The 26,155-nt window shown below is 58.8% G+C and overlaps 1 protein-coding gene across 18 annotated transcripts in view; it reads left to right on the top strand.

The window, feature by feature from the left end:
* Positions 1-6,415: 6,415 nt before the first annotated feature.
* PLEKHA6 (pleckstrin homology domain containing A6) overlaps positions 6,416-26,155 on the top strand; it is a 146,011-nt gene continuing 126,271 nt past the window's right edge. For 4 of the 18 annotated variants that reach the window (XM_051821172.3, XM_051821167.3, XM_051821171.3 and 1 more), the window contains exons 1-3: positions 6,438-6,851; positions 11,118-11,194; positions 15,029-15,086. In XM_051821172.3, the coding sequence (XP_051677132.1) occupies positions 6,769-6,851; positions 11,118-11,194; positions 15,029-15,086 (218 nt within the window). In that variant the 5' untranslated portion in view covers positions 6,438-6,768. Of the gene's footprint in view, positions 6,852-11,117; positions 11,195-15,028; positions 15,087-21,386; positions 21,667-26,155 lie in introns of those variants that run through there. The other 14 variants (XM_051821169.3, XM_070055144.2, XM_051821177.3 and 11 more) reach the window with 9 other exon arrangements.

The raw sequence follows: 26,155 nt of genomic DNA, 5'->3' as shown, positions 1-26,155 counted from the left end.
CAGTGCTGGCCCATTCATTAACTTTTAACAGAAGATTCCTGGGTTCGAACATCTCCATGAGTTTAGGGAGAAAAGTTGGAGCAAATTTAGCGGTGAGAAGGTTCGAGGCACAGTCTCAGGTAGGAACAGCATATGGGAGTGGAGTGGGCACCCCTGGAGTTGAGGAAATCGAGGACTTCCGATATTGTGAGGTTAGGACACTGGATGGTCCATTCACATTGTCACTGAAATCCCCCCCGGCACGAGGGGCAGGTGCGGGAGGGAGAGGAAGATGCAGGAGCTGGGGGCTGGAGTGCAGGGGACAGCTCTCAGGCTGGTGGGTGGCAGAGACACGAGGCAAAGATGCTGGTTGGCTGAAGGCAGGAACGGCTTCTGCATAGCAATGGGGGCAAACCGGTGCCGTCCAAGTTCATTGAACTAAACTGAACCGAATGCTGTGTTGGTTCCAGGATGCCAAAGTCAGCACCAGCTGCCATCTTCTAGAAAAAAACAAAACTCAGGACATCCAAACCAGTGCAGAAAGAGCATTGCCTGCCGGAGCCACAGGGCCAAGGGGAAACTCAGAGGAGAAATAGCAGCAGGTGGACCACGGGGCCATTCCTCAGGGCTCTGCCTGGCCCACCCCTCCGGCCCCCTCCCCACTCCGCCTCCAGGGGAGCTGCCTGTGCCAGCTCCCTGCTCCGGGACCCAGTCCTGGCAGGAAAACTCAGCCGGCCATCTTGGCCTGGCGTCAGGCCCGGGAGAAGCCGAGCAGGGGCTCTGCGAGCTGGAGCTGAAGGAAGCACATTTCAGGCGCTCTCCTCTCTGTGCCCGGTGAGCAAGGGCTCATTAGCCAAAACCATCATCTTCCCCGGCCCGTCCTCAGACCCACTTAAAAACAACCCGGGCCATCTCCCCACCCTCCCACACGGGAGTGCAAGTCGCTTCCTGCTCAGACAGAACCCCCGGTCACCCCGGCCCTTCTAGAACTCAGCTCCGTTCATTCACACATCCCCTCTTCCTGCGAGGGCGCACTTCCAGGGCCCGCTCGCTCTTGTGTCCCCCAGCCTCCCCACCCCTGCTCCCTGGGCCGCCCGTGATTCAGTTCCTGCGCAGGGTCCTTCTCATCCACTTGACCTCTGGAAGCTGCAGTGCCCCCGCGCTCAGCCCTGGATCTTGGCCGCCTCCCTTCCTGCCTACAGTTTGTGATCTCAGCCGGTCTCACAGCTGTCACGGCAGGTCGACTCCAGTCTTACGCAGCCTGGTGCTCCTTGGCATCCCCCACTTGGCTATCTGCTAGGCGTCTCTGACTTCACCTGCTAAGCCTGCTCTCCCTGCAGCGCGCGCCCGTCTCAGCCCGTGGCCGCTCTCTCCTGCCCAGGCTCAGGCCACGTGCCTTGGAAGTGCCCTGAAATCTCCCTGCCTCTCACAGCCCAACTACACGCCAGCAGCAAATCCCATCAGTTTGACCTTCAAAAGACACCTGGAGTCTGACCATTTCTCTTAGCATCCTGAACCAAGCCACCACGTCTCATTTGTTTTGTTTCTATGACCTCCTAGCTTGAACCTGCTTCCACCCTCTCCCAAACGGCAGCCAGAGGATCCTCTAAAAAACTCTAAGATGTAAAGATCGCGCCATGCCTACCATCGAAGCCCACCGTTTATCCTCATTTAGAATCAAAGGCCTGGAATGATCCGGCCTCCCTCAACCCCTGCGTCGTCACCTCCTCCCATTCTTTGCCTTGCTGGCCCCGCTCCAGCCACACTGGCCTCCTTGAAATTCTCGAACGTTGCCAGGCTGCTTCTGCCTGCAGACCCACAGGCTTCTGTTTCCACTGCCCAGGCCTGGCTGTCCCCAGTGCACACACTGTGCTCCTCCCTTCCTTCAAGCCTCTGTTCGAATGTCATTGTTCCCGGTGAAGCCCTCCCTGGCCAGCCTGTACAGGTGCACGGAATGGAAGACCCTTCTCTCTGCCTCTCCCTCTCACTGTCCATAACTCTACCTTCCATTGGTTCACCCCCCAAATGGCCACTACAGCTGGCGCTGCGCAGATCCAAAGCCAGGAGCCAAGAGCTTCCTCCTGGTCTCCCATGCAGGTGCAGGGCCCAAGTACTTGAGCCATCCTCCACTGCTGGGAAACCTCAGAATTCTACAGTTCTCTGTATGCCAACCCCAGAGCAGCAGTTTTTATAACAAAACCTGCCTCTTTTATTATTACTGATTTTATCTGAAAGGCAGAGTTACAGAGAGGCAGAGGCAGAGAGGTCGGTCTTCCATCTACTGGTTCACTCCCCAAATGTCCACAACGGCCAGAGCTGAGCTGATCCAAAGCCAGGAGCCAAGAGCTTCCTCCAGGTCTCCCATGCAGGTGCAGGGGCCCAAGCACTGGGCCATCTTCTACTGCTTTCCCAGGCATGGGAAAGTGGGAAGTGGAGCAGCTGGGACTCGAACCTGTACCCATATGGGATGCCGGCACTGCAGGCAGCAGCTTTACCCGCTATGCCACAGCGCGGCCCCCCAAACCTGTCTCTTTAGGGAACTTTGATTAAGCCACTAGCCTGCCTGGGCACTTGTATATTTATGCAAACATACCTCTAACGCCTGCTTCCTTTCCTTTGCTTCCTACTTGCTGGAAGCACGTCACGACTGCCTGCTGGCCTGGCCAGCCGACGACTTGCTCCAGTCCTGCTGCCGTGTGAGTCTCTTGGCCAAACGGGTTGAAATGCTGGAAGAGCCGTCCGCTCACAGAGCCTTGCACTGATCCGGTTTTCAGAAGATCTGAGTTCTGGCCCCACCTCTCCGGTGTCCTCCATGGGAAAATGCGGGCTTCGCACCAGGTGGTCCCTAAGACCCTTCCTGGTCCTAAAGCCTGTTTTTCCCGAGGGAGGAAATTCCCGTTGCAGAGTCACCAGAAACGCACGTGATTCCCGCTCCCAGGGCTTAGGGGCTGTAAGCAGGGCTCTGGGCCGTCCTCACCTGCCGGCTTCACTTCTACCTCTGCGAGAAAAAGGGGCTTCCTCCCCAGAATTCTGGGATCTTCTGAAAACCGAGACCCATGGGTCTGGTCTGAGCCGTGTGTTAATCCTTTCTTGGATCAGCCACTGCGGCCAAGTCTGTGTCACAGCCCCCTCCCCATGGGCCAATGGGCCAGCCCACCCAACACACACACACACACACACACACACACACGTGAGCTGAGCACGGCCAAGGGTAGATGTCCAAAGGAAACTCAGGGGGCCACGGACCAAGAAGGGGGTGTGGACAGTGGACAGGTCAACATAACAGACACCTGTTCCAGTCCTCACTCACGTTCCCGGCCTGTGTAACACATTACCACAGTTCTGGAGGCCAGAGCCTGAAGTCAGGTGTGGTCAGGGCTCAGCAGCCCCAGGAAACCCCCGGGGGAAAGACGTTCTGTGCCTCTTCCAGTTCTGGGCAGTGGCCAGCAGTCTCTGACCTGTGGCCACTTCCGGGTCAAATGCCACTCTCCTTTCTCTGTGAAGTTTCCCATCTCTTCTTGAAAATTTGTATTTATTTATTAACATTTTAGATTGAAGGAAGAGAGGGAGACAGAGAGAGAGAGAGAGAGAATCTTTTATCTGTTGGTTCACTGCCCGGGTGCCTGAAACAGCCAGTGCTGGGCCAGGCTGAAGCCAGGATCCTGGAACGCCGTCTGGGTCTCCCATGGGGCGGCAGGGACCCACATGCTTGAGCCACTGTCGGCTGCTTAGGATGTCCGTTAGCAGGACGCTGGGTCAGAAGCCAAGCAGCCGGGCTCTCCAGTGTGGAATGTGGGACTCTCAGGTCAGGACTTAACGTCTGCCTGGGACCCCACCCCCACCCGTGGGTCTCCTCTGAGGACATTTGTCATTCGATTTAGGGCCCACCCCATTAATCCAGGTTGACTTCCAGGGATTTGATGTCGATGGCTCTCGAGAAGTCTCCCTCAGGTACCAGATGAGAAGCAAAACAGTATTTAAACGACTAAGAAGCAAAAGGAGGGAGAGGATCAGGACAATTTCTGAATGTTCCGGATATGTTCTCTCCAGGGCTTGTTGCCTTGTAAAGTGGTAAAGCAAAACTTGCTGCAGGGGAAACAGAAGAAAATCACGTACTTAGTGGAGAGGCAGAGAGAGGAGGGAGGTCTGTTACTGGTTCACTTCCCGAATGCCAGCAACAGCCTGGGCTAGGCCAGGCAGGAAGCAGGAGCCAGGAGCTGCACCTGGCTCTCCTCGTGGGCAGCAGGAGTCCAGGCGCTCTGGCCAGCACGTGTGGCCTCAGGTGCATCAGCAGGAAGCAGGATTGGAAGCAGACTTGCTGGACTCCGATCCAGGCACTCCAACGTGGGCACGACACCTGCTCCAGGTTTTAGTATTTCAACCCTGCTTCCTTCTCGACAGCAGTTGTTGAATGCATAGCTGAGCTGTTTTTATTTGGGCTTCCTACTCTGTTTTGCATATCGTTAGCTCTTTTGCTAAAATGCCATTGCGAGGCATATCAGTACCGATTATAACGTATACACAGAACCGGGATGTAAAAAAAAAAAATCCCTAGGAAGAATATACCACAGTCAGAAAATTATTTTCAAACCTGATTTCCTATTTCAAACAAGTACAAAACACACTCAAAATTTCAACCGCTGTTCTTGTCTACATAAATGTTCTAGAAGTGTCAGATTAGAGATGTAACAGGAGCCCCGCACTCCTCAGAGAAGCCAGGGGTGTAGCACACGCTCTCAGACACACGTCCGTTCGTCGCTCCTTGCACCCACAAGCAGCCCGAACAGCTGCCCTCACTGGCTGCTCAGGTTGGACTGGGAGTGCGGCCCGGCTGCCGGTATTTTCCCTTGAGGCGTTTTGGCAGCCCTTCCGGCATTCAGATCTTAGGATAGCGCAGGGGCTGGGCAGGTGGCCGGTGCTCTATCAGCAGGGTTAGTGCTACAGGTGTTTCACAAGACTAGGGGGTGGAGCCCAGGGCTGGAGCCGGGGGAGGAGCCTGCTTCCTGCTCCTCCTCCCACCTACCCCAGGCCAGGAACAAGGGACTCCACTTCTGGTTGCTTCACTTCACTTTCTCGACGCGGAATCTGTGGGGTCTGAGTCGGGGATTTGTGAGTTTCTGCTTTTCTTCTGCATCTACAAGATGGGCTCCGCCCACACCTGGCACCCAGGAAGCAACCTGTGTGTGTTGGCAGACTTGACTTCCGGCGTTAGAGGCGGGATGATGTCATGGAGAGAGCCCTGGCCTGGGACGTGGGAAGGCAGATTCTCCCAGCCACAGCCTTCTTTGGCGACCAACCCCTTCCCTCGTCCGTGCCTCGGTTTCCCACATTTGTTTGCTTGGAGGTGGCATTATTTTTTTTTTAATTAAAGGAGTTTATTAATACATTAGATTCTCAGGGCCACAGCAAGTGCATGATAATTACTGTAACACAATCCTCATGTTAATGGGATTCAAAGAGAACAGTTTCAGTGTAGCTCCTAGGTGCAGTTCTAAGAATGCATGAGCCTTCCCTCTCTCCCTCCCTCCCAGTTTCCCGCATTTGAGCACAAGGATGGAGGCATCCTCCCAGCTTTCCCACCTTCGAGAGGTCAACACCGTACAAGTGCCAGGCCAAGACCTGGGCTATCTGGGGAGTCACCCCGGTGTTGCCGAGGGTTCTAGTTAACGTGCCCCCAAACCAGGTCCCAAAGCACAGCGCTGTGGCTCAGCGACGACCACACAGGTGTCATCAGTGGCCTGGTGCTCCAGGTATGCGTGGGGCCATAAAGACGAGTAAGGTGAGCCCCTGCCCTGAGCCACACATGGTCCAGCGAAGCAGGGGAGCCGAGTGACTCCAGGAATGCCTTCCGGTGTGCTAAGTGCCCCTGGAGGGTGATTCACTAGCCATCCTGACACGTGGAAGATGGACGTGTGGACACCTGCGCAGGAATGACCAGCAGCTTCCTGGAGAGGGTGGGCTCTGGAGGGCTGAGCAGGAGTTCCCTAGGCGGAATGGGGGTCAAATCCCTGGGAATCCCTCAGCAGATACTGGCCACCTTCGGAGGCAGGTGTCGCCCTCGCTGTCTAATTATTCCCTGGAGTCTGGTGCTGTGCGCACCTAACTGCAACTCCAGGGGCAGCAGGGAGGGGAGAGGTTGGAAGTGCGCAGACCCCAGGAGTGATTCAGACCCTGAGAAGGCGGCCAAGCCAGTGCGGACCGCGCAGGACACACGCCCTCCTGGGTCTTGGTTACCGTAAAATTCGCTTCCTTTTCCTTTCTGGAACGGGGTGGGGTCTCCGGCATTCTACTTAGTCACGGCAGGCTTCCAGGAGGAGGTGCTCGGCCAGGCTGCCCCGGGCGCTCTCGGCCAGCAAGACCCCGCGGGCCTCGCGCGCCCCCGACCTCCGTCCGCCCGGAGCCGCCGCCCCGAGCACAACCTGGTTCGGTCGCTGACCGCTGCCGCGGGGCGGCTCCGGCCCCGCCCTCCCGGTGGCGGCGGCAGCGGCGGCGGCGGCGGCTCCAGTGCGGGGCCGGAGCCGGGCGAGGGCAACACCCCGCGCTCGCCCTGCGGCCCGCGCGGCCTCCGCCCGCCGCCCGCCGGGGGCGTCCTCCGGGCGCGCTCGCCTCGGTCATTCAAGTGCGGGGCGCGGCGGGCCCGGCAGCAGCGAGCCCGGCGGCGGCTGCGGCGGCGCGGGCCGAGCGCTCGCCCGGTGCCTTCCGCGGGCGCGCGGCCAGCTCGCCCCCCGCGCCAGCGCCCGGGACCCAGCAGGGCCCCTCCCGCGACGCCGGGGGCCGGGGGCCGGCGAGATGGCCGATGAGGTGGACTGGCTAGACCTGCCCGGCCGCTGGACCTACGGAGTTGACCGCGGTGGGAGGATCTTCTTCGTCAAGTACGTGGGGGCGCGCTCGCTCGCTTTCCCATTTTTTTAAAGTTGCCCAACTTGAAAGGAGGCAGCGCCGGGGGCAGGCGGGGCGCAGGGCCGGTGGCTGGGGCTGGGCTTGGCGATCAAGTTTATCCCGGTGCACGTTTGAATGGGCTCCCGCCTTTTCCTCAATGGGGCAGAGTCCACCCCGGGAGGGCGGGCGGGGGTGCTATCCTCTCGGCTCTCCCTGGGGGGTGTGGGGGGGAGCCTGGACTTTTCCCTGCTCCCTAAGCCTTGTCCCTTAGTCTCTGTGGGAAGAGTGGGCTGCCTGCCGGTGTCCCTGGGAGGCCTCCTCTGGTCCCCGGTGCTCCCTGGCCCGGGACTCAGCCTGCAGGGACAGCAGCCCTACTCCCTCCTTGCTCCTCCAAGGCCTGCTGTAGATGTCCCCGTCTTGAGCGAAAGGGCCTTTGCTGCTGTCCATTAATGCATTAGCCCTGCTGTGTGCATTTCATAAACCAAAGTGGCTCTGGCCTCATCTCATTACGACAAAGTGGCCCGCGTTTGGCCTGTGTCTGCTGCTGGGACGGACATCTGGCAAGGCTGCGGGCACAGCCCGCTGGACTGCCACCACCACCGCCAGCCGCTGGCGCCCAGCAGTGGCGCTGAGAACAACCTCAGAGGTCCTTACTGTACCCCCTCCCCGCCATGTGCTGGCCCCGGGGACCCCAGGTCCAGAGACGTGAAACCAGCAGCGGTGAGGCAGAGCTGGGCCCAGAGGGCGCCACCCAGCCTGGGCAGGCGCCTCCCTTCCCTGCCAGCTCCTGCTTCCTTCCACTCCTGCCTTTGGGCTCCGTGATTATCACCTCCTTATCCTAATTGATGGCCTAATCAACGTTATTTTAGAAATTAACTCCTCTCCCAGAACGCCCGGATGACAGTGGGAGGTCCCTGGCTCGGTGGCCTGAGGCTCAGTCCGGAGGCTGCTTCTCCCGCCCTGCCTGGAGCTCTTGGTTCAGATCTGGGGCGGGGCCTGGGAATCTGAATTTCCACAAGCTCCTGGGCAGTCCCGATGGAGTGGCTAACTCTGCTCTTCTTGACATCCATTGAGCCTTGGCTGTTTGCGCCAGCATGAGGCACCGGACAGAAAAAAAAACCACAAAAAACTAACCCAGGAAGGTCCGGGTCCTCTCTCCAGGTAGCAGGGAGAAAACGCAAATGAATGCTTAGGAAATGATAGGATGCATCGAGAGGCGCTTATTTGCATGACGCTATAGGGAGAATGAACGCTCTCGCGGGAGTCCAGGGAGTCCAGGAGGAAGCCCGAGCTGCCTCTGGCCCAGGGGCAGGGGTGAGAGGGTCCTGGGAGCAGAGCGCTGTGGAAGGAGAGCAGGGCACAGGTTGTCTACAAGACCGTGCAGGGCTCGGTGCCCACGCAGGGGAGGCTGCCGGGTGCTGCCGCGGATGGATGGGGCTGGGAAAGCAGGGTTGGGCAGCTTGGCAGAGGCCTTGTGCAGGGGCTGAGGGCCCGGCTCCTGCTGAGGGCGGTGGGAAGCCCACCCAGGGGCTTGGTGGAGGCGGAGCCGTGTGCAGAGCTGTCCCTGTGGCCGCTGCGCGGCTGATGCTCTGAGTGCTGAGTGGGAAGTGTCTGGGCCGTGGGAAGCGGTCAGGACGCAAGGGTCCGGGGGCCTGGAGGTGCTGGCAGGGTCTGCATTACAGCTGTGGAGCCCAGGTGCGGGGGAGCGCGCCTGCGCCTTGGGGCTGGGAGCGCATGGGAGGAATAAACGAGAAATCTGGAGTTCGGCAGAGATCGGCATTGTGCACAGAGGAGCACGTTTCGGGGGACATACAGGCTGGGGGGGCACTGAATCTGAGGACGGTGAGGGGCCACGTCTAACAGGACCTCAGGGTCGGGCCGAAGAGAGCGTTGCGGAGTCACCTCGGAGGGGCACAGGCACCCAGAAGAGAGGCCGGTGCGGGATCCAGGCGAGGGCTGCAGAGGGGCAAGGGCAGGGCTGGGAGCCGAGTGGAGGACGAGGGCGGCCATGGTGCTCAGCCCTGAGCATGCGCCTGAGCCTGGGCAGTGAGGCCAGTGAGATGGCCCTGGGGGCGGGAGGTACTGAGGCCACAGAGGACATGCGGGGAGCGGCTGGTGAAGCTGTGGACCCAACAGGAAGCGAGGAGTCTGTGTGGCATGGAGGTCAAAGGTGAGCGAGGCTGGGGGTGCACGGGGGATGTGCACCTCAAGCGAAACAGCAGTCCCTCGCTGGGGTGTGTGGGAAGGTGGGGGGGGGCGACAGGAAGTCCTAGGTGAGAGGGGGCAGGGCCGCGGGCACAGGCTGACTTGCTCTCCAAACCTTGCCTTCCTTGGCTTCCTCTCCCCGGCTCCCAGGACACCACAGCGCAGAGCCCAGCACCTACAGGTCTCCTCAGCCGCAGGGGCTGGTGCTTAGGACCACTAGAACAGCAGCTTCGCTTCTCCCTCCTTTCTTTCTGTCTTAGGTTTATTCATCTGCTTGAACGTCCTAGTTACAGAGAGAGCGAGAGAGCGAGGAAGGGAAAGAGAGAGAATCTTCCATGTGCTAGTTTCCTCCCCAAATGGCCACACCGGCCAGGGCTGGGCCAAGTCAAAGCCAGGAGCTTCTCCAGGTCTCCTGCATGGGTGGCAGGGGCCCAAGCACTTGAGGCATCTTCCACTGCTTTTCCCAGGCCGTTAGCAGGGAGCTGGGTGGAAGTGGAGCAGCCAGAATACCAGCCAGCGCCCAGATGGGATGCCAGCGCCACAGGTGGCAGCTTTACCCAGTATGCCCCAGTACCGGCCCCTGCTGCTTTTCTTTTGAAGATTTACTTATTTAAAACAGAGTGACAGAGAGGGAGAGGGAGAGGGGTGGAGAGAGAGAGAGAAACAGATCTTTCATCCACTGGTTCATTCCCCAAATGACTACAACACCCAGGGCTGGACCAGGCTGAAACCAGAAGCCAGGAACTCCATCCGGGTCTTCACATGGGTAGCAGGGGCCCAAGCCCTTTAGCCATCACCTGCTGCCTCCCAGGAACATCAGCAGGAAGCTGTATTGGTGGCAGAGCCCCAGGGATGGGAGTCAGGCACTCTGGTAGTGGGATACGGGGGTCCCACTGTGCCACAGTGTTTTCCCTGTGGCTTTATTTTCTGCTCATCAGAGGGGTGATCAGCTGGGAAACTCCTTCCTGTAGGAGGTGTCCAACCTTGGAGAAAAGTTAGTGGAGTTGAGAAAAAGCCAGGCCTATACCCTCACAGTATCCATGAATGTTTATAGCAGCTGTATTTGTAAAGGTCCCAAGCTGAAGATGACCCACGTGTGCAGCCGCAGGTGAACGGATGTACACACTGCAGCACGCGCTACAGCGGGCGCTCTAGTGCAGTGAGCTGCCAGCCCACGCTACGACGCGGGAGGGAGGGAGGGAGAGAGGACAGTGGGGTGCGGGGCCTGGGATTCCATTTATATGAAATCCTAGAAAATGCGGGCAAATCCATAGTAGCCCCAGCTTGGGTGTTGCCAGTGGGGAGGCAGTGAATGCTGGGAGGAGGAATTACAAAGGGGTACCAGGACGTCTGGGCAGTGCCGTCTTGATTTAGGTGATGGTGTATATGCATGAAGTGCGAATACGTATAGTCTCACTGCAAAATTCAGTGGAGTCTTTAAGATTTTTTTAAAGGGCTGAACTGAGCACGTGAAGGGGCTCCTCTGCCTCCAGCTACAGAGCCCAGGGCGTTTGCTTTGGGGGCGTGCACCTTGCTGGGGCGAGATAGTAGGAAGAGCTTGGGTTTTGTTGGGGAATAGATTTAGGTCTGAATCCTTGCTTCCCTGATTGGCTGCGGCTTAGGGCAGATGACAGGTTCTCTGAGCCCCAGACTCCTAAGGTAAGGGGGCGTTGTGAACGGGGAGATACAGTGTTGGAAACCCCCGGGGCTGCAGGCTGCTCCTAACCTTATCCACCAGAGAGGCTGCCAGTTGGGGACCCCTTTCCCACTTCCCTGCTGATGTCACCTCCTTGATGGTCCGTCCTTACGGGGCAGGGAACACCTTCCGTGTGTTGCTTGGAGGGGGCACTGCGGTCCCAGTCACCTCGTGTTGTAAGGTGTCGTGGGTTTCCCCATTCCTGGGGGCTGGGGGTCAGGTGTTGCTCACCTCTGAACGCTCAGGGTCTGCTCTGTGAGGTGACCCCAGGAGTGGCAGCGTGGCCGGAGTTGGCCTTGTTGGGTGGCACGGCTCATGTGCTCTGGTATCTGACATTTCCTTATGGCTCCTCCTGTAGTGACGAGGACAGGTCGACCAGCTGGACACACCCTGGTACGGAAGCCTCCATCCAGAGTGGACACGCCTCCAGCCCAGGTAAGGAGCCCGCGGTCCCCGCTGTGCAGCCTGCTGGGATGGCCTTGGCTTAGCCTTCCGGGGGACTTCACAGGGGTGCGTGCTCCGCTCCAGGTCTTACCAGGCTTCCAGTCTGTGGTTAGTGTCTGGGGCAGGTGTCTGAGGACATACAGTCTGCCCTCCCCGATTCCTCTGTCTTGTCAGAAAATCCCCTTTGCTGAGGCTGCTGGACTGGGCAGAACCCAGCCCCAGGGCTGTACTTTTTTTTAAAATTTTAATTAATTTATATTTTAAAGGTAGAGCAGCAGTGAGAGAGTTCTGAGCCAGGCATACTTGGACCGTCCTTAGCTGCCTCCCAGGGTGCGCGTTAGCAGGAAGCTGGATGGGAAGCAGGCGTCCTAAGCAGTGCCCTAACCACTGTGCCCAGCGCATGCCCCTGTACTGTGGACATGTATGCCATTCTGGAATGTTCTGTGTTCGCGCTGCCCAGTGCAGTTCCACCAGCCACTGTGGCAAAGGGGCGGCTGGAATGTGGATAGCTATGCCGGGGACCTGAATTTTCAGTTTAAATGAGTTTTAATGTAAACAGCCCCGTGTGGCTGGTAGGAAGAAATGTGGGGAGAAATGTGACAGACGCGGGGACAAGGCTAACCCGAGTCCCTTCTGTGGAGAAGACCCCATTGATGCCCTGCGACACATTCAGGCTGGCAGTCCACGGACAGCCGAGGAAGAGACCTCAATCTAAGCCGAAGAGGGGGCACCCTGATATCGGAAGGCCCGGGTGCTTCCAGTGGACAGCAGTGTGTCTTCCTCAGGACAGTGGCCTGGGCCAGTGAGAAGGGGGTACAAGTGACAGTGTGGGGACAGCTCCCCCCCTCACTGGGCTTGCAAGCCTCCACCTGCTGGACACCGGTGTCTGGGTCCAGGAGCTTTGGTCACTCACGGGGCACTGCTGGCGCTGTGGGACACACTAGGTTAGGGTTTGGCTGCAATGTCCAGGGCTGGTTCAAGCCAAAGCCAGAGGCCCTGAGCTCCATTTCGTTCTCCTGCGTGGGTGGCAGGGGACCAATCACTTCGGCCATCTTCTGCAGGGCAGCTGGGGCTCAAACGGCACGGTGAGACGAGATGCCAGCATCATAGGTGGTGGCTTACTCTGCTGTGCCACAATGCTGGCCCTAGTTTTTTTTTTTTTAATTTTTATTGATTTGCATTTTATTTGAAAGGCAGAGCAACACAGAGAGAAAGAGATTGATTTTCCGTTTGCTTGTTCAATTCTCAAATGCCTGCAACAGCCAGGGCTGGGCCCTGCGGAAGCCAGGAGCCTGGAACTCCATCCGGGTCTCCCATGTGGCTAGCAGGAGCCCAAGCACTTGAGCCATCACCTGCTTCCTTCCTGGGCACATTAGGGTGGATTGGAAGCAGCACTCACATGTGGGATGTGGCTGTCCTAAGCAGTGACTTGACCACTGTGCCACACAGGCCACCTCTGGGTTAGGGTCTTGATTTGCCCAGAGCCTATTTCACTTAGATTTGGGGCCAGAATCATTGTTTTTGGAGTTGGAAGAGGCATCAGGGACCGTGGAGTCTAACTCGTTCTTTTTTTAAAGATATTTATTTATTTGAAAGGCAGAATTACAGAGAGGCAGAGTGAGAGAGGTCTTCCATTCACTGATTCACTCCCTAGATGGCTGCAACGGCTGGAGCTGGGCCGATCTGAAACCAGGAGCCAGGAGCTTCTTTTAGGTCTCCCATGTGGGTTCAGGGGCCCAAGGACTTGGGCCATCTTCCACTGCTTTCCCAGGCCATAGCAGAGAGCTGGATGGGAAGTGGAGCAACCGGGAGTCGAACTGGTGCCCATATGGGATGCCAGCACTGCAGGCGGTGGCTTTACCCGCTATGCCACAGTGCTGGCTCCTAACTCCTTCGTTTTATGGTAGGGAAGTTGGAGAGCAGGGAGGGAGCACCTGGCTCGGTGCCACTTGGCTGATATGCAGTCAGTGTCATGGGTAAATGGGTAGGTTCCGGAGGCAGAGACCTGGGCTAGGGTCTCGCTCTGCTTTCCAGCTGTGTGGCCCTGAGCAGCTGGTTTCATTTTTGCTGGATTTAGCTGCTTCAGCTGTGTAACAGGGATGGGGTTGACCTCAAAAAGTGGTAGCAAGGATCGTGCAAGACAGCTGGGCCCCAACTCGGAGGTCACCGCCACTGCCCTTGTCCCAGCTGTGTCTGCAGGTGCGGCGAGCCGCACTCCAAGGCTCCTGGTTTTGCTGTTGGCTTCTGCGTCTCAGCTGCTTATGGCCCGAGTCCCTGCACCTCATCGTCACCCTGGGTGGGACTGGGAGAGCCGGTTCTCCCGTTCCCGGCTGCCCAGGGCTGGGAAGGGGTTAAGACGCCCGCTGCTTGTCAGAGGGCAGCTGCCTCCGCGGGCTCTCCGCCTGGACAGGAACAGAAGCCCAGGCACAGAGGGGAAAGGCAGGACCCGCGCCCACACTGGCCTCCTTCCCAGGCACATCACAGAGGCAGGATTATTTATGATTGTGACCCAATGGGGAACCCTGTGCCTGGGGAGGCTGCCACCCCATGCCCCCCCGCCCCGAGTGGGGCTGTCCTCCCACAGGGACAGGGGAACAGGCAGCATTTATAGAGCTGCACAGAGAAGAGTGGGGGTTCCAGAGGCCATGGAGCAGCACCCCCAGCCCAGCCCACACGGCTTCCTGTGTGACCTTAGCGTGTGATTCACGTGCCTGAGCCTCAGTTTCCCCATCTGTAAGCATGTTCAGTCTGATGCCTATCGAATCGTGTTGCTACGTGGCCTGCAGCCTGGATGCACTAAGGAAGGGAAGCTCATGGTGGCTAGTGGTGGTGCTTCCCTGGGCTGGGCCCTGGGCGGGGAGCTGGGTTCCTGAGCCACACAGCCAGGATCAGGGCAGGGGAAGGCGCACAGCTGGCCCTGCCATCCTGCGGGCCCCAGGCTCTGTACCCCGCAGCTGTGAGAAGACAGCTGATAAAGTGCGGGAGGCAGTGAGTGGCTGTGTGCCGCAGGCAGGTGTTGGGGCCAACGGGAAAGGTGGGGATAACTGTCAGGAGTCTCCACCTGTTTTCCAGGGTCAGCTGGGGGTGGGGTGGGGCCCCTGTCTGTCCCCAGCTCCGACGGTGGATTCTCTGGGGTCTGCCTTGAGAGACCCCAGGCGTCGGGGTACAGCAGGTTGTGCTGCTGTTTGGGCTGCCTCCTTCCTGTATGGGAGTGCCTGGCTCCAGTCCTGCTCTGCTGCTTCCGATCAGGGGAGACCCAGGTTGAGTTTGGGATCCATGGCTTCGGCCTGGCCCAGCCCTGGCTCTTGCAGGCGTTTGGGGAGTGGACCAGTGGATGGGAGAGCTCTGTCTTGTCTGCCTTTCAAATAAGAAATGGAAAAAAAAAATCGTCCATTCCTGGGCCTGATTTCCTGGGTGTCTGGAGCTTTGAGTCTACATCCCCACCTGTGAGTCCTGGGCCGAGGGACCCACGCTCGGCTGCAGCTTCCACCGTGTGCCAGAGGAGGCTGGCTGATGGGACAGTCGCTTGTCAGTTTGTCGCACCCACGGGCCGGTGTGGTCAGTGGATGCGTGAATCCCATCAGGCACCCCGCATTGTTGGCTCACTCTGCTTGTCTGTTTGCTCACTGGCGGGGGGTGTCCATCCACTGCCACCTCTGTCACAGTTGGCTGGGAACTTAGGTGCTGGAGACAATGGGCCCCCAACGGTGAGACTGTTGCCTTGGCCACCACGGCTTCCCTAGGGGATGCCCCTGATTCTCCCTCCCACAAGCCCTTCGGGTTGTGGGGCTGGGATCCTCATGTTGGGACTTTGCTTTCCTGCAGGTCTGCCCAAGGGCTGGGAGGTAGACTGGACGCCGGAAGGAGCCGTGTATTTCATCAAGTGAGTAAGATGGTGTTTCCTTTCTGTCCTGCCTCTCGGTGGGCATCGTGTCTCGGCCGGGCAGAGGGTGAGGGGTCTGGCTTCTCAAGGAAGGCACCGCTGGGTCTGTGAATGGCCAGTGGGCATGGAAGCCCACACATGGAAGTGTATGAGGACGGGAGCATGTGTGTGTGTTGGCCTGGGAGATGCTGCTGTCAACCGTGGAAAGTTGTCTGGCTGGGCTGGGCAGGGCTGGGCTGGGCAGGTGGGAGGGAGATGGCTCAGCAGGGCGTAGGAAGAGGCAGCAGCCAGCAGGTGCTCAGTGGGAGGAAGCGCCGAGGCGGGGCAGGGCCGGCCCCGGGCCCTCCTGCCCTGCTAGCCGGGGCCCCTGCCGTTGTTGGGCAGGTGCAGATATGTGAGGTGGCACTCTGTTTTCCACGAGGGCCTTGGGCAGGCTCCTCTGTCGGTCAGGGGTGAGGGGCGCTCATGCTCCAAGTCGAAGGTGTCCTCGGGAAGGCAGCCACCCTGGGCTCAACCTTGGCAGAAGACGCAGCACGTGGGGCTGCAGGGGCCCCTGGCCCCAGGCTGGACCTCCTTCCCTCTGGTCTGGCCTCTGTGGCTCCATCTCCCTGCGGGCTGGGCCATGGCTTGGTTTGTGCGTGTGAGCTGGGCGTGCTCAGGCCTGTGGGCCACCCGCCCGCCTGGTCAGGCCTCGGTTTCTGCATGGCACAGCCAGGGCCACCGCAGTCAGAGGGGCCCCGCCCGGCCAGGGGAGCGAGGCCCCTGCTCTCATCCTGTTCCCTCTCTCTCGTCTTTGAGGTCTTCACCCCTGTACCAGGAGAGGCAGGCGCCCTTTCTGTCCCAGCCCGGGGACCAGCCAGCACTTGGGTTCCTGTGGCTGTTACATGTATGCCTAAAACACAATGCAAACGACACACACACACACACACACACGCACACCCGTTATCTGCCGTGGAAGCTGTTCTGAAATCACACGGCTCTTACAACCCAAGCTTAGTCTGGACTTGAACCCCAATCCTTTTTTTTTTTTTTTTTAAAGATTTACATATTTGAGAGAGAGTTTCAGAGAGAGAGAAGGAGAGATAGAGAGAGAGGTCTTTCATCAGCTGGTTCACTCTCCAGATGGCCGGAGCTGGGCTGATCCAAAGCCAGGAGCCAGGAGCCTCTTCCAGGTCTCCCACGTGGATGTAGAGGCCCAAGTGTCTGGGCCATCTTCTGCTGCATTCTCAGGCCACAGCAGAGAGCAGGATAGGAAGTGGAGCAGCTGGGACTTGAACCTGCGCCCATGTGGGATGCTGGCGCTGCAGGCGGAGGCTCAGCTTACTAAGCCACAGTGCTGGGCCCCCAGCCCTTCTTGCCTCAGCTGAGAGTTGCTCCCCTCCTCCTCACAGAAACCATCTGGAGACCCCTTTAGGGATGGTGGCTTCTTGAGGTCGTTTCCTAAGCCCGTTCACGTGACCTCATCTCGGCACTCACCACCTGGCATGGCCCAGCCCTGGGCCCCTCTCTGACCACACGTCTCATGCCCTGCTGGCCTCCAGCTTCCCTTCCTCTGTCTGGCCAGGCCCATGCCCACCTCAGGGCCTTGGCACCTGCTGCCTGGGAGCATTTTCTTCCCATGTTCACCTGCCTGGCTCCCACTGGTCACCTCGTCCAAGTGTCAACTCAGAGAGGCCTTTCCTGACCACTCCCCCAGCAGCTGCTGTGACCCGAAACTTCCTGCCTGTGTACTTGCCTGCTGCTGGTACCCTCCTGCTGGGCAAGCCCTGGGAGCAGACCCTGGCCGCTTTGTCCACCGCCCTTGTGGCGCATGATAGGCACCTGACATTTGTTGTAATGAATGAACAACCCCGGGAGATAAACAGCAGGCGCCAGTCCCAGCTTCAGCCACCAGCCCCAGGCTTTCTCCTGAGCTCCCCAGTTCAGACTTGAGCTCCACCTGTCAGTGACATCTCCACCTTTTCCTCTGTCACCCCTCCCCTGGCATGGGGAGGGGGTCCTCTCAGCCCATCTGCTTCTCGTCATCTGTGTGGCTGAGTTCATGCCCACACGCTCGTTCCCGGGTCAGCCCAGCAGCTCCTGACAAGGGCGGGGGGGTCCTGCTTCCAGCCGTTGCCGATGCAGGCGTGTTTCTCGCTAAAGGCGGATGCGGTCGTGTCGTTTTCCACGTTCAGGGCAGGTGTTTGGTAAAGCAGGGGAGATGCCACTTGGGATGCTCACATCTTGTGTCAGACTTGGCCCCTTGGGTTCAAGTCCCAGCTCTGCTTCCGATGCCAGCTTCCTGTCGATGCTAACTCTCCAACCTGAGTGTGCACCCGGTTCTGGTTTGTTATGACCCAGGTTCCTGACCCCTGCCCTTAGCATTCCTGATTCAGAGGCTAGATTTTGCATTTCATCTTTTCAAAGGCAGAATTAGAGAGAGAGAGATCTTCCATCCACTGGTTATTCCCCAAATAGCCCTAATGGCCAAGGCTGGGACAAGCTGAAGCCAGGATCTTAGAACTGCATCTAGGTCTCCCATGAGGGTGGCAGGGGTCCAAGTACCTGGACCATCTTCTGCTTTCCCAGGAGTGTTAGCAGGGAGCTGGATCAGAAGTGGAGCAGCCAAGACTCGATCCCGTGCCCATATGTGATGTTGGCATTGTAGGCTGCCCCACAGCCGCACCACAGCGCTGGTCCCCAGACTTATATTTCTAGCAGAGCCCCTGGCTATGAAGATGTGGCCCAGAGGCCACACTTTGGGAACCCCTAGACTCCGCTGAAAACTCACAGAGGGCAGGGGAGACACAGAGTAGCCCAACGCCTGGAGGTGACGTCCGGGGGTGACATGCCAGCGGGATGCTTGTTCATTGTCCTCGTGTGTCCACGGGCCTGGCGGTGGCACCACAGTAGCCGCTTGCAGAGCTAGGGGCTTCACTCCGTCATCTCCTTCAGCCCTCAGGATGCCTTTGTGAGGGAGGGACCATCATCCCCCAGTTTCAGTGAATGATGATAAACTTAGTAGCAAAAAGCCTGTGGGAAGCAGCGCCAACTGGTGCCCGATTCCCAAGCTGTGCTCCTGGCATCACCCATGGCTCCCTGCATCCTCCACCCTGTGGGGACACAGCTAGGGTGAGGGGGCTCAGCACAGCCCCGCCCAGAGCGGACAAACGAGAGCCTGGTTTGTTCTCCTTGAGTCACGGCTCTCTGCATGCTTGGTCCCCACGGAGGTTTAGAGCAGTGGGTGGCTGGGTGTGTGGGTTAGACTCTGGGGACCCCAGACGGGGAGCCCGAGAGGTAGTGGGCAGCTTGGGGAGCGCCTTGTTTCCACCTAGGGCAGACGCGTCAGGTTTCCCTGAGCAAATCCTGCCATTCTCCCGGGGTGTCAGGAAGCCCCCTCCTTCACGGGCTCGGGGAGCTGGTTCTCACGGCACGGCACAGCATGGCACCTGGTATCCACGCTGCTGGGCTGCTCCTAGGCCTGCACTTCCCAAGACCTCATTACCAGGGAGCGGGTGGGAAAGCCTGCTGCCGGCCTGTGTGCACTTACCACAGCCGTCCACTAGAGGACACCAGAGCACACATGATTGGTCCCACCCAGCCTTTAAGGGGCCAGCCCTGGGGTGACCTCCACATCCCCTCCTCAGGCAGATGGCACTGAGGATGCCACCTGGACCGTCCCCAGTCACCTGTCTGCCATCGTGGGTCAGGTGGGTTCCCTCTGGTGCACACCTGGCTGTGTGACATCCATTGTTGCTGCAGGAAGTCTCTGGACCTTACTCCCCTTCCTGGGTGGCCCTGCCGGGTGGGGCCACACCCCTGATAACCCCGTGCTGGCCGCTGCCCCACCCAGGGAGCCCCACCCAGCTGCAGTCACCACTTCCTTGTTCTGCTGTGAACACTTCCTTCAAGAAGGGGCGGGAAGGGGCAGGCAGCCAGGTGCTTCCTCCACCTCCACCTTGCACTGCCCAGGGGAGCTGCTCAGCTCAGGTGGCCACAGAAGCCCAGGGCTGTGTCCCCAGGTGCTCAAGGGCTGGGCCCTGCAACCCAGGACACTCCCCCGAGGTGGTGCCCACAGCAGAGCTCCATCCAGACTCACCCTGGGGGACCCCAGAGCACCAGGCACCAGGCAGTGGAGTGGAGCCACCGTGAGCTGCTCTGCTGTCCCCAAGGTGGACAGGACGGGGGAGGGCAGCCACGGGGCAGCTCCGCTCTCGGCAAGGCACGAAGCAGCCCAGAACAGCAAGGAAGGAGACAGCGGGGAGGACGTGTGCGAGTGCTCTGGGCTTCTGAGAAACCCCACTTGCAGATGGGGAAAATCAAGGCTCAAAAGGCAGGTGCTTGGCTCAGAGCCTCCAGTTGGCTGTGGCTTGATCTAGGATTTGAACTTGAGCAGACCATCCAAGATGGCTCACCATCCTCATGGGCAGCCTGTGCACTGGGGAGGGAGAGCCCGTGTGTCTGGTCCCAGGGCGAGGAGTGGGCTCTGAGCGGCAGTGCGGTGGGTGTGTGCAGCTCATGTGGTGACTTGGTGACCTTTGGCCTTCACCCCCTGAGCAACGGGGGCCGTGGAGGCTGGAGCAGAGGAGAGGCGGTCCCCTCCCCCACCCCGGCTGGGCAGCCAGGACAAGGACACAGCGGTGGCACAGGGAGTTTATTTCTCTGTTCCACTCTGCCCACCCTTGCGGGACCCCGGTCCACGAGCTGTACCACCTCCCTCACCTCTCTGTCCAGAATGGAGGCTCTGCACCCCACGCTGACCCCGCCTTGGCCTCTGCTGCCCCCAAGCTCCCAAAAGCAGCCACCTGGGAGTGGGGGGATCTGAGGGAAGCCCATCGCCAGCCCTTGCCTTCTGTCTGCCAGAGAGGAAACCCGCCCAGCAGGCCCGTCTGTCGCCCGCCCTTTCCAGCTGCTGGAGGAGAGGAGCGAGGAGTGGGTGGGAGGGCTCTGACGCCCCCTCCCTCCCCATGCTGAATCTGTCGCCCCCCGAGCCCCTCCTCCTCTGCTGACCGGGAGCAGCTCCTCCCTTGGCTGTGCCAGCCAGCCTCGCCAGGTCTGGAGAGGCAGGGTTTAATTGGTCCCGCCTGGCCCCGGGCCATCAGCCACAGCTCCCTGCCCCTTCCGCTGAGCGGCTTTCCCATAGCCATGTGGGGTTGGCCTGGCGTCTCAGCCTGGTTGGCCAGGGCTGCTAGGCTGGCGCAGGCTGCCTGGTCCGAGACCCCACTCACTCAGGAAGGAACTGGTGGTCCCTCCGGTAGCTCTCGGTTCCTGGCTTCAGCCCACCCTGCGGTGTGGGAGCAGAGTGTGAGGGTCAGACCTGCTGGCCCCCAGCCAAGCTCCTCTGGGCCCTGGGAGGGACCTGGAGGCAGACTCTGTAAAGATAAGGGCTGCAGTGGCCAAGGCCATGTCTGTCCTCAGGCCACCTTAAGAGACTCACTTGTATTTGAATGCAAAGGGGCTTAATTTTGGCTTAAAGGAAAGAGATTTGACAGGTGGGCAGGGCGTTGCAGGTGCACCTCCGTGGCTCCTGCTTCTTGGAATATTTCTGTGCTCAGAAGGGACCCCTGGAGCTTGCCAGGCTTGGTCTCCAGCTTCTGGGTCCAAGGGGCCGGTGGCCCAAGACCATGAGCCTACCTGGAATTTGGGGGCGAATCCTGCATTTTCCTCCCGCCTCTATGGTCCCGGTTATGAACTCTGTTTCCATGGCACGTGCCGTTGCCACAGAGCAGCTGCTGTGTTTGCAGCACCCACAGAGAGGGCTCTTAAGGGCCTGGGCTTGTCTGCAGCAGCCCTTCCTCCTGCCCGGGGCACACAGGTGCTCTGGCTGGGCTCCCATCCTCGTCCCAGGCGTTGGGGAGCATTGGGCCGGGGACTAGCAGATCCTAGTAGCATCCTCTCCTGGGCTCCAGCCCTCTCCACAGGCTGTTTCTTTAAATGTGCTGTGTTTGGGTGGGGGTGGGCAGATGGCCAAGCCCCCCTGATGCCCAGAGGGGCAACCACAGGCGGCCTGGGGGAGGCCCCTGCCTGGTGCGGGGCCCCTGCGCAGTTCCCAGCGCCCTACAGTCTCTCCTGGGAGAACTCTCGCACTGCGGCTTCCGTGGACGCTGGCTTTGCTCCCTTGGTTGGGGTGGGGTGAGGGGGGGCAGCCTTGTCCGAGGCTGCGCCCGCCCCCCCTCATGCTCTCACGGGCGGGGGTGCTGCAGGGGTGGTTAGCAGCTTGTCGCCGGTGTGGATGCAGTTAAATCTTTCCGGGGCTGGGGGGGGGGGACTATTTACTCCTGATCCTAAGTGACAGCTTGGGGAGGGAGAGTCACGTGGCCCGAAATCCCCTTGGGAGCCCATGGAGCATGCCCAGCTGCGCCTGCCTGGGAAAGATGCTGGATCCTGCGGTCGCCACAGCAGCATCCCCACCCGCGCCAGGGACCTGCCAGCCGCAGCGATGACTGATTAGCGCAGATCCCATCCAGAGCCCCGAGCTGCGCAAGGGGGCCCGGGGCGGGGGAGGAGGACCCAGCTGGCCTGCGCTGGGGGAGGGGCGCCCTAGGGCTCCCCACTGGGAGCTTCCAGCCCCGGATCACACCTCCACCTCGGAAGGAAGCCGGTGAGTGGGTTTTGCTGCAGCAGGGAGGCGGGAGGAGGGAGGGTGGGCTCAGTCAGCGCTGACAGCCGCCTGCCCGCCTGCCGCGGGAGCCCGGGCGCTCGCGCTGTGGCCGCTGCTGTCCCCACCCTCATCCCTGGCAGCGGTGCTGGGGATTGCGGACGCTGAGAAGCTAATTATAGCCCCTGCGTGCCCCTGCCCCCGCCGCAGCCAGGGCTGACGCTCTCTGAGTTGATTACATTGGAACTGCGTCTCCTGGGAGAGGGCAGCTCAGGGCTGCCAGCTTCTTGGGGTCTGGCTGCCCTCCCCCACCCCTCCTGGCGGGGACCCTGGGGCCGGCCCCTTGCTGCCTCCAATCTTGGCCAACAGGAAGAAGAGGCAGAGTGGGCAGGGGTCAGGCTCAGGTCAGCCCCAGGGACTCACCTGTCTTGAGTGGGGAGGAGCAGGTGTCTCTCTAACGGCCCAGGGTGACAGACGCTCTTGGTCTCCTGGGAGACCTGAGATTTTAGTGGGGAGACCTGAAAGGTGCTGGAGCCTGGGACATGGGCATGGGGGCATAGCGTTCAGAATGAGGGGGCCAGGCTGCAGCCAGAGCTGGGGGCTTGTGGTGGGAGGGGTCTGGGAGCTGGCCAGGGAGGGCTTGGGTGGAGGGAAGGAAGGGGGCATGGACAGTGAGGGGGAGGAGAGGCGGTGGGCGTGTTCCTTGAGGCTGCTAGCCGGGGACAGCCTGCCTACACAGGGGTGGGGAGGACGAGCTACGCAGGGAGGTGGCACCGAAAGGAGGGGGCTGTAGCCTTCGGGGCTTGGCACTTCTTCCCAAGTCCCTACAGGCCCCTCGCCCTCAATCTGGAGGCTTGAGTGGCGCACTGCCCCTGAGGTCTCCTGCACATAGTGGGAGTGGCCTGCAAGGCACATCCCCACCCGAGCCACTGTCCCCGCGGCCGAGGGGGCCTTGCAGCTGCCTGCCGTGCAGAACCCCGGTGCTGGCCTCCAGGCCGCGCTGGAGGAGCGTGGAGTCGGGAGGGTACCTGTGGGTTGTGATTGCCCAGTAGCCGGCTTGGGCCGGAGCTGAGCGGCCGCTGCTGGCAGAGAGGGCGTGGGAGGGGCCACACGGGGCAGTGCAGACGGTCACCAGCCGGAGCCTGTCTCCACCCGGGTGGCAGGAGGGGGACCCGCCTGGCACCGCCATGGGGCTTTCCTTACAGGAACAAGGCTGTTTCTGTGTCTTGGCGCAGGGGTAGCGCGCTGGGCCACAGATAGGAATTATTGAGACTCAGTGGCTTCCATCAGCAGTGAGGTGACGAATGTGGTGACAAATGTGTCAGCACTGGCGTGTAATTAATCCTGGCTGTGCAGACAATGGGGGCCTTTTTCTTCCCCCTGGGTTTGGCTTCTTTCCGTCTTCTCAGGGAAGTGATGGTGCGGGAGGCATTACATAGGTAATTACTTCTAACGTGCCTGCCTGTGTTGCTGAGTTGGAACCTTCCTGCTCGGGTGTACGTGAGGTGGTTCCCGGGGCAGTCAGGAAGCGAGGCAGCCCCTGGCTTGGCCCCGTGGCCTGGGCTCGGCAGAGGGAGCCCTGGAGGCCGGGGACGCTGGCCAAGACTGAGTGGAGAGCGGCGGCGGCGGGCTGGAGCGTGCTAGCAGTCGATGGCACAGTGGCTTCACCAGCCTGGGGTGGGGTTCTGTGAGTTGTTGGCGCCGATCTTGGCACATCCACGTGGCCCCCGAGCAAGAGCAGGGAGGGGGCTGGGGCTGGGTCTCAGGGAGAGCTTAGCTCGCTGGCAGGAAGGACCCCAGTGGGGCTCCAGGAACCAGGGTGTCTTTGGCAGGCCGTTCTCTGACCAGTTGAAGGTGCGTAGGGAGGAAAGCATAGCATTTTTTTTAAAGATTTATTTATTTATTTATTTGAAAAGCAGAGTTACAGAGAGAGAAAGAGAGGTTTTCTGTCCACTGGTTCACTCCCCAAATGGCCTCAATGGCCAGAGCTGGGCCAATCCAAAGCCAGGAGCCAGGAGCGTCTTCTGGGTCTCCCATGCAGGTGCAGGGCCCCAAGGACTTGGGCCATCTTCTACTGCTTTCCCAGGCCACAGCAGAGCTGGATCAGAAGTGGAGCAGCCAGGACTCAAACCGGTGCCCATATGGGATGCCGGCACTGCAGGCGGTGGCTGTACCGGTTATGCCTCAGTGCCGACCTCAAAAGCACAGCTTTATTTGGGGAACTTTGAGAATTAGTGGGGTGCAGACAGGAAGGACGTGAATCGCAGGGTGGAAGCCTGTCCTTGGCCGTCTCTCCCAGTGGGCTTCTGCTCAGTGCCGCTGGACCACCTGGCCCAGCCTCCCTGCAGCCCCAGCGAGCCCTGAGCCGGCCTCGCATTGATAATTCCGGCCACAGGTTGTTGGTGACCTCACAAGGCAGCTCCTCCGTGGTTGGCACCTTCTGTACTGAATCGAGTTCTACCTCTTGGGTCTGCTCGTGTGAGGCCACGCTGAGCAGACCAGCTCCGCCCTTCACATGGGGATGGGCCGGTTTTCTTCCCATTCAGAGTGCGTGATGATCAGTGGGCGCACTTGGCGGGTTTACGTGACGTCTTCTGTGTCGCACATTTAGCTCGTTGGCTTCGCTTTCCTTTTACAAATAATACAAAGTGAACGGTTTTGTTCATAAGGCCTTTTCTGTATTTTGGGTTATTTTCTTAGACTTTGAATTAATGGGGTAAAAAGTGTACACTCAAAAAATTAGGATTCTTGGAGCATAAAACTAATATGTAAAGACGGGCACTTGGCACAGAGGTTAATTGCTGCTCGGGACGCCTGCACTCCTTGTTGGAGGGCCTGGTCCGAGCCCTGGCTGTGCCGCCTCTGATCCAGCTTCCTGCTGGTGCACCTCGGGAGGCAGCAGGCGATGGTGCACGTGTTTGGGTCTCTGCCGCCCACATGGGAGGCCTGGATCGAGCTCCAGTTTCCCACCTTCAACTTGGCCAAGTCCTGGATGTTGTGGGCATTTGGGCATGAAACAGGAGATGGAACATCTCTGTGTTCCAAATAAAGAAAATAAAAAATGTTTTTTCAACATTTGGTATATAACATTTTGGTATATAAATGGTTTTAGAAATTCATGCATGGACATATATAACTATCGACACCATATATATATGCTAGATATATATTATTGTCAATTAACAGAGTTTTTCTATTAATAACTTTCCTATTAAACATTTTTAAGTGACTGCATAGCATTTTATTATATATCTATTCTATTCTATTTATTGATTTGATCTCTATGTTAAATTAGGTATGTCCAACCTTTCACCTTTATAAGCAGTGCTATAATGAACTTATAAATATCTAAATCTTCACAGAGTACTTGAAAAAGTTTGTGTTAAAATGAATTGAAAATTGAGTTCAAGTTGATGCAAAAATTGAAATCCATGCATAGTTTGCTCATATTACACATTTTGTATTCATTATGGAAAAAATTTTCTGCATCAAAGTAAGCTCATACTTTTAATTGCATTTTTACACGGACCTTTTGAAGTACCATAGTAACACATAATAACAATTCTTTCCTGTAGGTTTCATTTCTAGATGTGGGATTGCTACATGCTTTTAAATATTTTGACACGTTTTGCCAAATTCCTTGTTTAAAAGTGCTAATTTACATTCCCAGCAGCTGTGTGTGAGAGTGCATTTTGGTGACGTCATCAGCATGGAGTCTCATCACTTTTTTGTGGTTTCCTCATTGTTTCAATCCGTTTATTTGATTGGTGGTGAGATGTAGAATTTTTGACAAGGAGATTTCTTAGGTGCCGATAGCTCACCTTTCTAACAATGTATGTTCCTATTTGTCCCAGCCTTTGATGTTTCCTAAGGGACAGTTAGTATAGTCATCAACATTGCAGCTGCAGGGTCGAATTCGTGTTGAATCCGAGCTCTGCCACTCACCAGCAATGCAACTTTGACAGGCATGAGCTGCTGTGTGCCTCAGTTTCTCCGTGTGTGGATTGAAGACAGTGCTACAAGGCCATCCGTGGGAGCGGGGGAAGGGGACGCCATGCTGCTGGAAGGAGCGGTGGCTGTGCCGCTTGACGGACGTCTCTCCTCTGTGCCTCCGTTCCAGGCTCCTCTGTGCCTCCGTTCCAGGCTCCCCTGTGCCTCTGTTCCAGGCTGCCCGCCCCGTTCCTCCCTCCACCCTCACTTCCTTTCTCCAGCTTTCCTGCACCTGCACACCAGGTGTGGCCTCCCCAGCACCCCCACAGCAGCTCCCTGCAGGATGAGCCCCACCCTTCCTGGGGCGGCTGTCCTCAGGTGGAGCCTCTCCTGGGGGGAGGGAGGGACCGCGCCCTGGAGCCATCCTCATCCTCACTCAGGGCCACCGCCGTGCAGACTTCCGTGGGCAAATCTACCCAGAGCGTTTCTTGTTCCCTGGAGTCTTCTTTGTGCCTTTCTACCGCCGTGCAGGTTGATCTGAAAACCTCATTCTGCCAGCGCC

Source organism: Oryctolagus cuniculus, chromosome 13, assembly GCF_051225735.1.
Source record: "Oryctolagus cuniculus isolate XC-2025 breed Fujian yellow rabbit chromosome 13, ASM5122573v1, whole genome shotgun sequence".
Lineage (NCBI taxonomy): Eukaryota > Metazoa > Chordata > Mammalia > Lagomorpha > Leporidae > Oryctolagus > Oryctolagus cuniculus.
Note: the sequence above shows the minus strand (reverse complement) of the source record. Positions and strands in the feature narration are given on the sequence as shown.